Raw genomic sequence first — 14,077 nt, 5'->3', positions numbered from 1 at the left:
CTCACGCCTGTAATCCCAGCACCTTGGGAGGCCAAGGCGGGTAGATCATGAGGTCAGGAGATCGAGACCATCCTGGCTAAGACGGTGAAACCCCGTCTCCACTAAAAATACAAAAAATTAGCCAGGCATGGTGGCGGGCACCTGTAGTCCCAGCTACTCGGGAGGCTGAGGCAGAAGAATGGCGTGAACCCGGGAGGCAGAGCTTGCAGTGAGCCGAGATTGCGCCACTGCACTCCAGCCTGGGCACAGAGCGAGAGACAGTCTCAAAAAAAAAAAAAAAAAAAAAAAAAAAGATTAACCAGGGCCACTCTCAAGGAAAGATGGACTGCTGAGCCATAGTTTATGGAATTACTTAAGTGGCATTTTAATATATTAAGTAAATTCATGTAAATTTATTTGAAAGTATAAGTAAGTTCTACATAGTAATTTTTAGAGTTAAACTAGGGCTTCACTTGTTAATGTGCAAAAATAACTAGTGGCTCAGCACTATAGTGGCATACAGTGGCTCAACTTTTCATGATTAGAAAGAAGTGCCTCAACCAACTAAATATACACACAATTTTTTTTGCTATGGAGTGTTTAGGACCTTAAAATCTATAGATTTTTCTTAAAAAAAATTTTTTTTTTTTTGAGACGGAGTTTCACTCTTGTCACCCAGGTTGGAGTGCAATGGTGTGATCTCAGCTCACTGCAGCCTCTGCCTCCCAGGTTCAAGGGATTCTCCTGCCTCAGCCTCCCAAGTAGCTGGGATTACAGATGCCCGCCACCTGGCCCAGCTAATTTTTGTATTTTTTTAGCAGAGACGGGGTTTCACCACGTTGGCCAGGCTGCTCTCAAACTCCTGACCTCAGGTGATCTGCCACCTCAGCCTCTCAAAGTGGTGGGATTACAGGCGTGAGCCACTGCACCTGGCCTAGAATTTCTTTAAACAATAAGACTTCTGATATGTGGCTTGAAGAGAGAGATGATAATTCAGATATGATCATCAGGTATGGGAAGTTAGGGAATAGGAGAAATTGCTGGATGATGCCATTCAACATGAAGGAATGCATGTGGCAAAAGTTGGTAGTAGAGAGTTGTTTCACACAGGTATCCCAAAGATAACTGGCTATAAAAACCCGAAGTGTGAGACAGAAATTGGAATCGGAGCCAGATATTTGAGAGAAGTAATACACCCCACGTGGACACTAATCAAAACCGAGAGTGGATTAAATTACCTAGGGAGAATGTAGGGTTACAGAAAAGTAACCCAAGGACTAACTTCTTGAGAAAACCAAGTTTAAGGAGTAGGCAGAGGGAGACACCCACAACAAAGAAAAGGAAGAAATAGAAAAAGCAATCCAATAAAAATGTCAGGGAAGCCAAAGGAATAAAGAGTTTCAAGAAGGAAGGAGATGTAATCAGGAAAAGGACTGGAAAGTATCCAGTGGATCTGGTGTTGGGTGGCTCTTGAGAGAAAAGTAAGAGCAGTGATGGCATTAGTCAAACTGCTGGCTTGAAGAGCTTCAAAAGCTAGGCTGAGAGGGATAAGGGGGCCGGAGGTGGAGGCACAGACAACAAAAACTTGTATTAGGATGAAATATCTTATAGACTATGGAGAGGCTGACGACATAGGAAATCATATAACTCATTAAAAGGTTACTGAGGGGAGAGAATTCAAAACATAAAAATTTGCCTTCATCAAAGAGTAGTATAACCTCTTACGGGCTGCATAGTGGGCTTAACAATGAGTACAGCTGTAGATTATTTTAAAGGCAAGACGCAGCAAATGAAATAGGAATTTGAAGCTAGCACTCACAAGGTCACCATTCCCAAGACTAACATCCATGAGGACAGAGCCTGGCCAGTCTTCACTGGTATATGCCAAGCATAGAGGAGGTAAAGAAGTATGGAAAAGGTAGAGAGAGGACAGGGGCTTAAACAGGAAAGTCTAAAAATTAGAGTCCACAAAGAGAATGTGGACCACCAAACTAGTGGCAGGTAAAAAAGCTGACGGGCCAACTAAGGTTGGAGACCGGTTTGGCAGTGGCACCAGTTGTAGAACTTTTTCCAATAGTCTCAGTGGCCCAAGAAAATAAAACACATAAGTTACTGAACTTATGCAGGGCTAGGGCTTTCCCAGGTCAGGTAAAGGATAAAGTGAAGATGCTAAAAATATTGATCAAGAGTAGCTCTATCAGCAGGGGTTCCCAAACCTGGTTCATCATCAGACTACCCGGGAAACAAAAAAGGGATTCCAGGGTCCCACTTCCGACCAACTGAATCAGTATTTCTCAGTGTGCAGAATGGTATTTGTCGTACTTGAGATAAGTAGAGAAGGGAAGATGGAAGGGAATGACTGGGAAAAAAATGTCACAAACCTGAACATCTCACTGATCGTGAGGGGCTCAGGAGCCAGGAAGTAAGAGAAGGATAGGTTATGGGCAGAAAGTGGGTTGCAGTATAAGATCTTACGTAGAATAATTGTGAGTGGCTGGTACAGAGTAAAAATAACACTCCATAGACCTGAGGCTGACAAGGACTTGTAAAGTCCTTGGTGACATCAGGGTGACAGGTAAATTCATCACGTCTTTTGACACATGTAGAGGAACAACCAGATGCTTACATGAGCTAGTAAGGAAGTAAGGTATGAAGGATAAGGGTCTCAAAAAATGATAGAAGTAGAAGTGGTTTAGATATAGCAAAAGGGAGCTAGGAAAATTTTTCAATATTGCCTTCCAGCCCCAGGTAAATCAGAAAAGGGAGAATGAATAGCCTCCAATCAAGTAGAACTGGCCTTCATGTTCTTTTTCCTTTTTTTTTTTTAAGTGCTGTTATTATTCTGTTTCTTCTAAACAATGGGCATACACTTTAGTCCAAGTACAAAGTTTAAAAGACACTTAATAAATAGCATTTTTAAAAATATAAGTGAAAGAGCAAAGAAAAGATATGTGGTGATACTGCTGCAGTAAATGTTAGACAAGTAAATATGGCCATACAATTTAAAATGTTTTGGCCCATACATCAAATTTAGATACAGAGTTCATCTAATCAGTGATTCTGGGGCACCTAATATGTGCCAGACACCATTCTAGGTAACAACTATGACAAAACAAGTCCTTATCCTCATGGGGAAATAGATATTAGGTAAACATACAGTATGTTAGATGTTGACAACTGTTTCAGAGAAAAATGTAAAAAGAAATGAGAATAAGAGTACTGGAGGGAAAAGGAAAGCAGACATTGTTACTTTGTAAGATGATCAGGAAAGGACTGAGGAGACACCTGAGGGAAGTTGGATGTTCTTGGAGAGAAAATTTCAAAGGCCCTTCTTAGGTGGTGAATGTTCTTGGCTTGTTCAAAAAACAGGAGGGGTACTGGTGTAGCAGAAATTAGCAAGGAGGAAAAGTCAGATGGATAGGCTAGAGGTCAACTTGTATATAGCCTTATAAGCCATTGTAAGACTTTTAACTTTGTGTGAGATGATAAGCCATTAGAAGGTTTGGGACTGAGAAATGACATGCTCTAATATTTTAAAATAACATATAATGACATGGAACAGCTAAAATTATCAAAAAAGGATCTTTTATGATGTAAACACTGATAATAAAGTTCTGGCAGTAACTAGGCACACAAAATCTATTTTTTGTTGGTTCACATCTTAACAATTGTTTAATATTCTGGAAACTATACCACTGAAGAAAGGCGTAAGGTAACTTACTGCAATTTGTCTTTTATCTGTTTCTCCTCTTTTATGATGAAGATCTAAATAATCAGTTAAGAAAAATAAATCTGACAGTATTAAATATAATGAGAGAATCTCAACTCATTTTCAGTTTTGATTTGGAAAATATACAATATTAAATATTCCTTTAACTTATAGAAATGGATCATTCTAACATCACACACATTGATGAAAGGATACAAGTCAAGTATTCCAAAATAGTAACATCCCATATGTAGTCGTAGTAGGAGTCCATAGCATCATGACTGAAAGACAGAATTCAGTTACTTCTTAAGCAGAAAAATGTTGACCTCATTATGTTAAAAAAATTATTCATACCTGTTTTGTTCTTGCAGAGATTTAAACGCTGTTTTGTAGTCAATTTCTCTGAGGAACTGACATAAAATGGCCACCTACATTAACAAAGATTTGAAAATAGTTTCATGTAATGAAAGCTTGGTTTTACAGGGTAATCTTGAATTATTTATATGAAGAATATATTCTTGAAGAAACTTTATAGATCACATTGAATCAGCTCATTTATGGATTCCATCCAATTTTAAGTTCAAAAACCTTTATACACATGTCTGTCTGACCACTATTTTCTTCATCAGTGACCTAAACCACAAATTTTTAGAGGTCTGTTTGAATGAGAAGCTGGCAAAAAGCCAGTTCAGAAAACTGAAGGGGGTGGAAAACTGCCAAGCAAAAGTGTCATGACATTCAAGGACATACAGAGCGTGCAATTAAACCTTTCACAGCTGGCAAGTATAGATGCTCATTTTGGCAAAATTTAGGCTGCCAGTCTGCTTAACATAGAAAACATTTCACTCAGGTCATAATGTCCATCTCTTTAAAAAATAGTTTTTATTGATTTAATTCACAAACCATAATAGTTACCTTCTTAAAGTACCCAATCTGGTGGGTTTTAGTATATTCACCAAGTTGTACAACCATCACCACTATGTAATTTCAAAACATTTTCATTACTTCCCTCAAAAAAGTCCATTAATTAGCAGTCACTCTCCACTCCCTCTCACCTCAAGCCTCTGATAACCACTAATTTACTTTGTCTCCATACTCTGAACATTTCATATGAATGGAATCATAGACTATGTAGCCTTTTGTGTCTAGCTTCTTTCACTTAGTATAATCTTTCAAGGTTCAGCCATGCTGTATCACGCAACATTACTGACCATTCCTTTCTATGGCTGAATAATATGTCATTGCATGGATATGCTGCATTGTGTTTAGTCATTCATCATTTGATAGACATTAGGGTTGTTTCTACTTTTTGGCTATTATGGATAAGCCTGCTGTGAACACTTGTGTACAACTTTTTCTGTGGACATACGTTTTCAATTCTTTTGGGTATACACCTAGGAGTGAAACTGCTGGGTCATATAATTCTTTTTACCTTTTTGAGGAACTGGGAAACTGTTTTCCTGAGGCTGCACCATTTCAATGCTACAACATTTTATATTCCCACCAGCAACATATGAGGGTGCCAGTGTCCCCACATCCTCACCAACATTTGTTTTTAAATGTCTTTAGATTACGGCCATCGCAGTGGGTAGGAAGTGGTATCTCATGGTTCTGATTTGCATTTCCCTAATGACTAATGCACATTTCTAATCTAAAGTATCTTTAAAAACTTGAAAAATGCTTTCTTCCCATTTAGGAGGTTTAAAGGTCAATGTTTTTAATTCATACTTTCATTTTAGTTGACACTGTATAAACTATTAAAAAAAATTAAAGAATATGCCAAACTCTTACATACCCTAAGTGATTTCGATATGTAAAATAAAATACAATTTCCAGTTCAATGCTTTATTATAAACTCTAACATACATAAAAACAAAACAACTTCATAATATTATAAACTAACCTGTGTGTGGCAATTCAGCAAAGAACAACATTTTATCATTCGTTTTATTACCTACAAAAGCAAAATTCTCATTATTTTCAAAAACCAGCTAACATGGATTGTAACAAATGTGCCACTTCACAAATGTGAAGCTGTGTGTGGAGGAACAGGGGGTATATGGGAACTCTGTACCTTTTATTCAATTTTGCTGTGAACCTAAAAGTGCTGTAAAAAAAAAAAAAAAACTAAAAATCTAATAAATGTTCAATCTTATTTCAAAAGCCATTATAAGTATTTTTAAAATATCATTTAAGTTATGATACTGGTAGCCTACATCGGAGGAAATAGCAACGCATATCAAAAAAAAAAATGTACAAAATTTGATGCCAGGTGCAGGAATGGGGAGGAAATGGGAAGAAGTAGTTCAAAGGGCACAAATTTGCTATTACAGTAAGTCCAGCAAGCTGATATACAGTATGAGGACTAGAATTCATTATACTGTACTGTATACTAAAAATTTGCTAAGAGTAGATTTTAGGTGCTCTTATCACAAAAAACGGGTAACTAAGGAAGGCAACAGATATGTTTTTTGTTTGACTGTAGTAATCATTTCACTGTGTATATTAAAACATAATTCTGTATATCTTAAATATATACCAAAGAAATTACGAAAAAAAAAAAAACCAGGGATTTAGGAGATAGAATCCATATGATTTGAGAGCTAACTGGATGGTGGCAGGAGGATCAGTAAAGAAAAAAGTCAAAAATGATGGCCAGGGTTTGGGCTTGAACAACTCAGATGGTTAAACAAAAAAGTTTGTTTGGTATTTTGCAGTTTTTTGTTTGTTTGTTTTTGAAAGGGCACGTGAATTTATTAGGAGTGTATTAGGAGTTTATTACTTTATGGTAAAGTAAGATACAAATCAGTTTGGACAAGTTGAATTTGAGGTGTTTTGGGGGAATCAAGACAGCAATAAGTGCTAGAAATAGGGACAATGAAAATACAGAGAGCAATCTGTTCTAGAGTCATGAACCTGGGACTTACGATCACATTACAAGGAAATGGGTAAGTTCAGCCAAAAGGGGGCCCATGAAGAACATATACAGGTAGGCAAGAAGCCAGCCAGCCCATGAAAACAATTTACCTGGTCTGTATAAACATCAGGGGGCACAGCCTTGTTAAAGAAGTCAGAACACACAGCTCCTGCCTGGAGGTAATAGTGAAGAGCTGCTGAATACTGATTCGTTGCTGAAACAGAAAAACAGACATAAAGCATTAGAGGTAACAATTGAAAAACAGGGCTTCCTTTGTGAAGAGTCAGGTGAAACTTCGTAAGTTAACACAAGCAGATTAAACCACAGATCTAGAAATAAAACGTTAGTTCATATTTCTTGCCAAATGTCCTAGCACAGAATTTAGTATTTGGAGATTTTACTTCCCAAATGTCCAAACTAGAAACAAATTATAATTTTGTGAAGTAGTTCAGAATCGGTATATCAAGAACCTGACAGCTATCAAGCTGATATCTTGAATTTGATAGATATAAAGAACCCGATAGCTTCTTTTGGGGACTGGGGTGGAAATGAGCATTAAAATCAGCATTTGCGTCAAAATAATCCAGAGGAGAGAAGAATGATGCGGGAAAGGGCACACATGAAACAAGACTGGCCATGAGCTAATTACTGTTAATTAGTAGCTGGGTGGTAGATACATGGGTGTTCAGCCCACTATCCCTTTTATCTTCATATCTTGAACTTTCCCTTTAAAAAATTTAACTCATTAGGAAACAAATACGATAGGAAAAAATCTTAATTAAAAACCAACTCCTAAAACACAGATTCTGAAATGATTCTAGTCAGAAATTTTATTTGATCTGTAGAGTAACAGAAGCACTGAAAGTTTCATATCAAGTGGGAAAACCTTATCACATACAACCCAGCACAGGGGTAATGGGGAGAGTTAGGATCTATCTCCAAGAATAAAAATAATGATCAAGTGTATCTGGAGAGAGTTTAGAATCTCTAAACAGCATTTTAAAAAGAAAACCTCATTCTCCTTAAAGATGTTTTACCAATTAGATTAAAAAAATTCATGCCGGGCGCAGGGGCTCACGCCTGTAATCCTAACACTTTGGGAGACCGAGGCGGGCGGATCACCTGAGGTAAGGAGTTCAAGACCAGCCTTGCCAACATAGCAAACGCCAATATCTACTAAAAATACAAAAATTAGCCAGGCGTGGTGGTGGGTGCCTATAATCCCAGCTACTTGCGAGGCTGAGGCAGGAGAATCGCTTGAACCTGGGAGGCGGAGGTTGCAGTGAGTCAAGATCATGCCACTTCACTCCAGCCTGGGCGATAGAGCGAGACTCCATCTCAAAAAAAAAAAAAAAAAAAAATCACTACTTTTTTAAAAAAGATAATAAAGGTAGTCCACATAAAATTAAAAGCATCTGAACCAAAGGTTCCACACTAAAAAAAAGTATAAATACTTTTACCGCTTGAATTTACTAAAGTAAATCTCAAGAAAACTTAACAAGTATTGTAATAAAATAGGTCATATATTTACTTTTACTTCAGAAAGTGCTATAAAAACAAAACACAAAGCAACTAAACATCTCACTTACCAAAGTAAATATCTGCCTGGATAATTAACCAGGAATGGTTATTTGGATTTATACTGAGTGTGTATCGAACTAGCTCTTTCACTGTGATTGCCACAGCTTCAAAGTCCACAGACTGCAGGCTAAAAGGAAAGACACATAACATTAATCTCTATTTTAAAAGTCAACTTTAAATTCCATGCATGTATTTATTAAAAACAAAAAGACTCAGCCAAGATTTAGGTGAACATAAATATAATGCTAAATACTAGGAGTAAATGTACTATAAGAACTATCAACACAACTAAGTCTAAGAAAGTGTGACGGGCTAACTTTTTATGAGGGGTTGAAAACAATCTGATATTTGTTCTCTTTTCTTCAAAATGTCAAAGGTAGACAAGGCTGCACCAAGAAAGTGTATTTGCATCTTTTACAAATGGTTAAAGCATATAAAAGTAGTAAGACACTTACCTTTGCTTTTAGCACAATTTATGGGCAACAAAAGAGACTCATAAAATGTCCCCAAATTATTTTTCTTTTTTTTTTTGAGACGGAGTCTCACTCTGTCGCCCAGGTTGGAGTGAAGTGGCGCGATCTCAGCTCACTGCAACCTCCACCTCCCAGGTTCAAGCGATTCCTCTGCCTCAGCCTCCTGAGTAGCTGGGATTACAGGCACCCACCACCACACCAGCTAATTTTTTTTTTTTTTTTTGGTATTTTTAGTAGAGATGGGGTTTCACCATGTTGGCCAGGCTGGTCTCAAATTCCTGGCCTCAGGCAATCTGCCCATCTCAGCCTCCCAAAGTGCTGGGATGGCCTGAGCCACTGCACCTGGCCCCCAAATGATTTTTAAGTTCTGTTATCTATGAGAAGCCACAAAAAAATCAAGGACTCAGACACTGATAATGTTGCCATGTGGCCTTACATCCACCTTAAGGCTTCTTGCAAGAGTTACCGACTCCCCTCGAGATGTTTCAGGGGCCCTAATGGGGTGAGGGGCTGGATGTCCAAGTATATCACGTCAGTGCATTTGGCAGCCCCCAAGAATCAATAAAAGGGTACTGTGAGCCTCGCTAAATGTGGACACATTGAGGTACAGAAGATGGAACTGTGAAGAGAAAAGCGAGGCTGGCACTCAAGAAACTGCTAACTGCTTCCACCTCCTAAGAGCAGTAAAGCACAAGGGTAGAGAATACAAGCTGTGGATTCAGACACATGGCTCTATCATTTACAAGGTGAATTCAGACAAGGTACTTTTGTTGCCCTGAGGGGTTACAGTTTACCCTAACTCACCACTGTGCCCAGTACAGTGGAAAATGAATTGTGGGATTATTAGCAAATAGTCAATTATTTATTTAAACTTAAATAGTTATATAAGTTAAATTGGCTTATAATTTTATAGACATTTACAAAATATTACAAGTCTATGAATTCTATATATCAAATAGTTGGTTTTAAAAACGTAATCTTCAATCCAGTGCCATTTCCACTATTCTTGGAATCAATAAAGACTCCCACTCAGGAGAAATACTTTTCTCTAGTCAAACATTTAGTCATATTTTGTTTTCTCTGGGTCAATTTACATTAAAGTATTTTCATCATAAAGATAATAGTTAAGCCTACTATGTACCAGCCTTTATTCTAAATATCTAGCTTAGAAAATGTATTATTTCGTGCAGGGCATGGTGGCTCACGCCTGTAATCCCAGCACTTTGGGAGGCTGAGGCAGGTGGATCACAAGGTCAGGAGATCAAGACCATCCTGGCTAACATGGTGCAACTCCGTCTCTACTAAAAATACAAAATATTAGCCGGGCGTGGTGGCGGGCACCTGTAGTCCCGGCTACTTGGGAGACTGAGGCAGGAGAATGGCATGAACCCAGGAGGTGGAGCTTGCAGTAAGCCGAGATCACGCTACTGCACTCCAGCCTGGGTAACACAGCAAGACTCCGTCTCAAAAAAACAAAAAATAAAAAATAAAATTAAAAAAAATTTTAAAAAGAAAAGAAAATGTACTATTTCATCAATTCTGAGGCAGGTATTATTTTAGAGACGGGGAACATGGCACAGAAAGCAACATACTGAAGGCATATACCTCTAAGTGAAAAGGCTAGGGCTCAAACCCCGGGTGTCTGACCTATAGCCCCTAGGGTAAACAATTCCTATGCCTCATTTATAAACACGCTGGAAATCAATCATTGCAGTCTAAACTTAGGCCACAGAGGTACTACTACAGAGGCTAAAAAACACAACCACTGGGTGGGGCGTGGTGGCTCATGCCTGTAATCCCAGCACTTTAGGAGGCCGAGGGGGGCAGATCACAAGGTCAGAAGTTCCAGACCAGCCTGACCAACATGGTGAAACCTCATCTCTCTTAAAAATACAAAAATTAGCTGGGTGTGCTGGCATGTGCCTGTAATCCCAGCTACTCAGGAGGCTGAGGCAGGAGAATTGCTTGAACCTATGAGGCGGAGGTTGCACTGAGCTGAGATCATGCCACAGCACTCCAGCATGGGCAACAGAGCGAGACTCTGTCTCAAAAAAAGAAAAAAAAATTAGCCAGGTGTGGTGGCACATGCCTGTAGTCTCAGCTACTCAAGAGGCTGAGGCTGGAGAATTGCTCAAACTCAGAAGGTGGAGGTTGCAGTAAGCTGAGATCATACCACTGCACTCCAGCTTGGGTGACAAGAGTGAGACTCTGTCTCAAAAAAAACCCAAAAAAAAAACCAAAAACGCAACCATTGAAACCACCAATTAAAAATGCAAAACTGGGCTGGCCACGGTGGCTTATGCCTGTAATCCTAGCACTTTGGGAGGCTGAGGGGTACAGATCACCTGAGGTCAGGAGTTTGGGACCTGCCTGACCAACATGGAGAAACCCTGTATCTACTAAAAATACAAAATTTGCCAAGCGTGGTGGCACACGCCTGTAATCCCAGGTACTCGGGAGGCTGAGGCAGGAGAATCGCTTGAACCGGGGAGACAGAGGTTGCGGTGAGCCGAGATTGCGCCATTGTACTCCAGCCTGGGCAAAAAGAGCGAAACTTTGTCTCAGGAAAAAAAAAAAAAAAAATCAAAAACTGGGCAGGCATGGTACTCACGCCTATAATCCCAGAGCTCTGGGAGGCCAAGGTTGGCGGATCTCTTGAGGCTAGGGGTTCAAGACCAGCATAGGAAACATGGTGAAACCCCATCTCTACTAAAAATATAAAAATAAATAGCTGGGGGTGGTGGCGTGCACCTGTAATCTCAGATACTTGGGAGGCTGAGGCATGAGAATTGCTTGAACCTGGCAGATGTAGGTTGCAGTGAGGTGAGATCTTGCCACTGCACTCCAGCCTGGGCAACAGAGCAACACTATGACTCAAAAAAAAAAAAAGAAAGAAAGAAAAAGTGTCTCTACCTGATTCTTGGACTGCTATCTAACAGATTTTATATAAAAATCAGAAACACAGCATGACGGACTCTGCAGTTCAAATGCTGTGAAGCACGCACATGTGCTTCATGCAGCATGGTGCTCCCTTGGGAAACAAGCCTCAGTAAGTGGAAGGCAGGGGCACTCACCTGCTCTGACCCTCCAAATCCCTGGACAAGACAAGGGAGCTTTTCCAATCTCTAAGATTGAGATGGAAACAAATTCTTTACTGTTATTCTATTATCAGCTTGCCTGTGCACTGAAATCTTTTATTCCTCAAAGATGCCACTAAGAGTAATAACACAAGGCTTGAACAAGCACAAAGTAAGAAGAGTGAGAGGGAAGGCAGGGAGGAAAAACACTTGGGAGGAAACAAGTGGATTCCCCTATATGAGAAGTTGCTATGTGTGGGAAAAGAAAAATGTAAATGATTCCTTCAAGTAAATGAACACTTTCTCCTTCCATAAAAAATGTCCCCATCATCTTACTGTGATTCTTAGGTAATGCACGCAAAAGGGAATATTTCTCAAAGTAATTAAAGAAGTTTAGCTTAGTTCCTACAGCAACTAAAAGAGATTGGGAGACTTTTGATAACTACAGCATTGGATGAGACATACAAAAAAATTATGAAAAAACAAATCACTTTCAAATGGATACTCGTAAAAGAAGTAAGATGCTGGAAACCTGATAGAAAGTCTTTCTTTCATTGGCCCCAATTTTCAAATTCTACTGACAATCAGGACCACTTTATCTTCTGTTCTAAGGCTGATAAATCTTAACTCCTACTTGAGTTATGCTGGGCCAGGTGTGGTAGCTCCTGCCTGTAATCCCAGCACTTCGGGAGGCTGAGGTAGGTGCATCACTTGAGGTCAGGAGTTTGAGACCAGCCTGGCCAACATGGCAAACCCACGTCTCTACTAAAAATACAAAAATTAGCCAGGCGTGGTGGCGGACACCTGTAATCCCAGCTATTTGGGAGGCTGAGGCATGAGAATCGCTTGAACCCGGGAGGCGGGGGGTGTAGTGAGCAGAAATTGTATCACCGCATTCCAGCCTGGGCAACAGAGTGAGACTCCGCCTCAAAAAAAAAAAAAGTTATGCCTTATCCACAATTTATAGGAAAATAATTATCAAATAGAGAAACATGGCCAGGCGCGGTGGCTCAAGCCTGTAATCCCAGCACTTTGGGAGGCCGAGACGGGCGGATCACGAGGTCAGGAGATCGAGACCACCCTGGCTGACACGGTGAAACCCTGTCTCTACTAAAAAATACAAAAAACTGGCCGGGCGAGGTGGCGCGCGCCTGCAGTCCCAGCTACTCGGGAGGCTGAGGCAGGAGAATGGCATGAACCCGGGAGGCGGAGCTTGCAGTGAGCTGAGATCCGGCCACTGCACTCCAGCCTGAGCGGCAGAGCGAGACTCCGTCTCAAAAAAAAAAAAAACAAAAACAAAACAAAAAAAAAAACACAAATAGAGAAACACAAAGACTGTAGAATCTCAGCAGATTTCTGGTCCTTTAATAAAACTATCTAAAGGTATCTTTGCTAGTCAGAATGGTTTCCAAATACATAACTCATTTAATAAAATATAAGCTATACCACTACTTACTTGGGAATGGAAGATGGCCAAATAGAAATGTGTTCAGCTGTAATATCATTCACAATGTCCTCCTTTAAAAAGAAAAAAGGTGTGATTTACAAAGAAATTTATTTCAAATTTTTTAAATGAAATTATGAAATACTTACCCGAACATTGTGAAGTTTCACAAAGAGTGATAAAATAATAGTCAAAACCAGTGGTTCCTATGAGAAAGAAAACACAGAATCCTTAAACAGTGTGTGTGTATATTTATTTTTCTCCTGTCAACCTCACAGACATCAAGCAATTTAAAAGACCCTTGCCTTTTTAAAATTTAGCATCTGTTTTAGCATGTGCTTTAGCACACTAAAAATCAACTTTATTTTTAATCGCATGTGGGCAGGGGGGTGGATCATAGCACATAATTTATATAAAATTAGAATATTTAAATGTTTGGCCTATGGTGCTATCTCCAAGCTCAACTCCTCACATGACCCTTAAGTGACTTTTTATTCCTTCAAATAATGTTAAAAGGGTGAAACCCAGGTTATGTCCAGTAAATAAATATGACATTGATCCTACTAAGCAAAAATTAAAGCCAGGCTTCACACATCTAGTCCCTATTATGAAGACTTTTTTACAATTTAAAGAAATACCTGCTCCGTTCATTAAAACATGGTAAAGTAAATGAAAAACTTTTCCAATCAGATTATCCCACCCAACAATAATGATCACTGAAGAAAAGCACATTAACAGGCCACTTTAATAATTTAAGCAGAAGCCAGGCAAGGTGGCTAACACCTGTAATCCCAGCACTTTGAGGGGCCAAGGAGGGAGGATCATTTGAGACCAGGAGTTAGAAACTAGCCTGGGCAACAAGGGGAGACCTCATCTCTACAAAAAGTGAGCTGGGCA

At 39.5% G+C, this 14,077-nt stretch overlaps 1 protein-coding gene across 21 annotated transcripts in view; it reads right to left on the bottom strand.

Annotated features, from left to right (window-relative positions):
* The window catches only part of INTS8 (integrator complex subunit 8), a 57,174-nt gene that overhangs the window by 383 nt on the left and 42,714 nt on the right, over positions 1-14,077 (bottom strand). For 17 of the 21 annotated variants that reach the window (XR_012416540.1, XR_012416541.1, XM_073999106.1 and 14 more), the window contains 8 exons: positions 13,330-13,386; positions 13,193-13,254; positions 8,195-8,313; positions 6,716-6,819; positions 5,592-5,642; positions 4,043-4,116; positions 3,905-3,969; positions 3,701-3,744 (listed from right to left, as the gene is read on the bottom strand). Coding sequence is in view for 16 of the 21 variants with exons in the window: in XM_073999106.1 (XP_073855207.1) it covers positions 3,701-3,744; positions 3,905-3,969; positions 4,043-4,116; positions 5,592-5,642; positions 6,716-6,819; positions 8,195-8,313; positions 13,193-13,254; positions 13,330-13,386 (576 nt within the window). In the remaining 5 variants the exon portion in view is untranslated. Of the gene's footprint in view, positions 1-3,700; positions 3,745-3,904; positions 3,970-4,042; positions 4,117-5,591; positions 5,643-5,759; positions 5,796-6,715; positions 6,820-8,194; positions 8,314-13,192; positions 13,255-13,329; positions 13,387-14,077 lie in introns of those variants that run through there. The other 4 variants (XR_012416539.1, XR_012416537.1, XR_012416538.1 and 1 more) reach the window with 2 other exon arrangements.

The sequence above is a fragment of the Macaca fascicularis genome, chromosome 8 (genome assembly GCF_037993035.2).
Source record: "Macaca fascicularis isolate 582-1 chromosome 8, T2T-MFA8v1.1".
Classification (NCBI taxonomy): domain Eukaryota; kingdom Metazoa; phylum Chordata; class Mammalia; order Primates; family Cercopithecidae; genus Macaca; species Macaca fascicularis.
The sequence above is the reverse complement of the archived record's forward strand: the minus strand, read 5'-3'. Positions and strand labels throughout refer to the sequence as shown.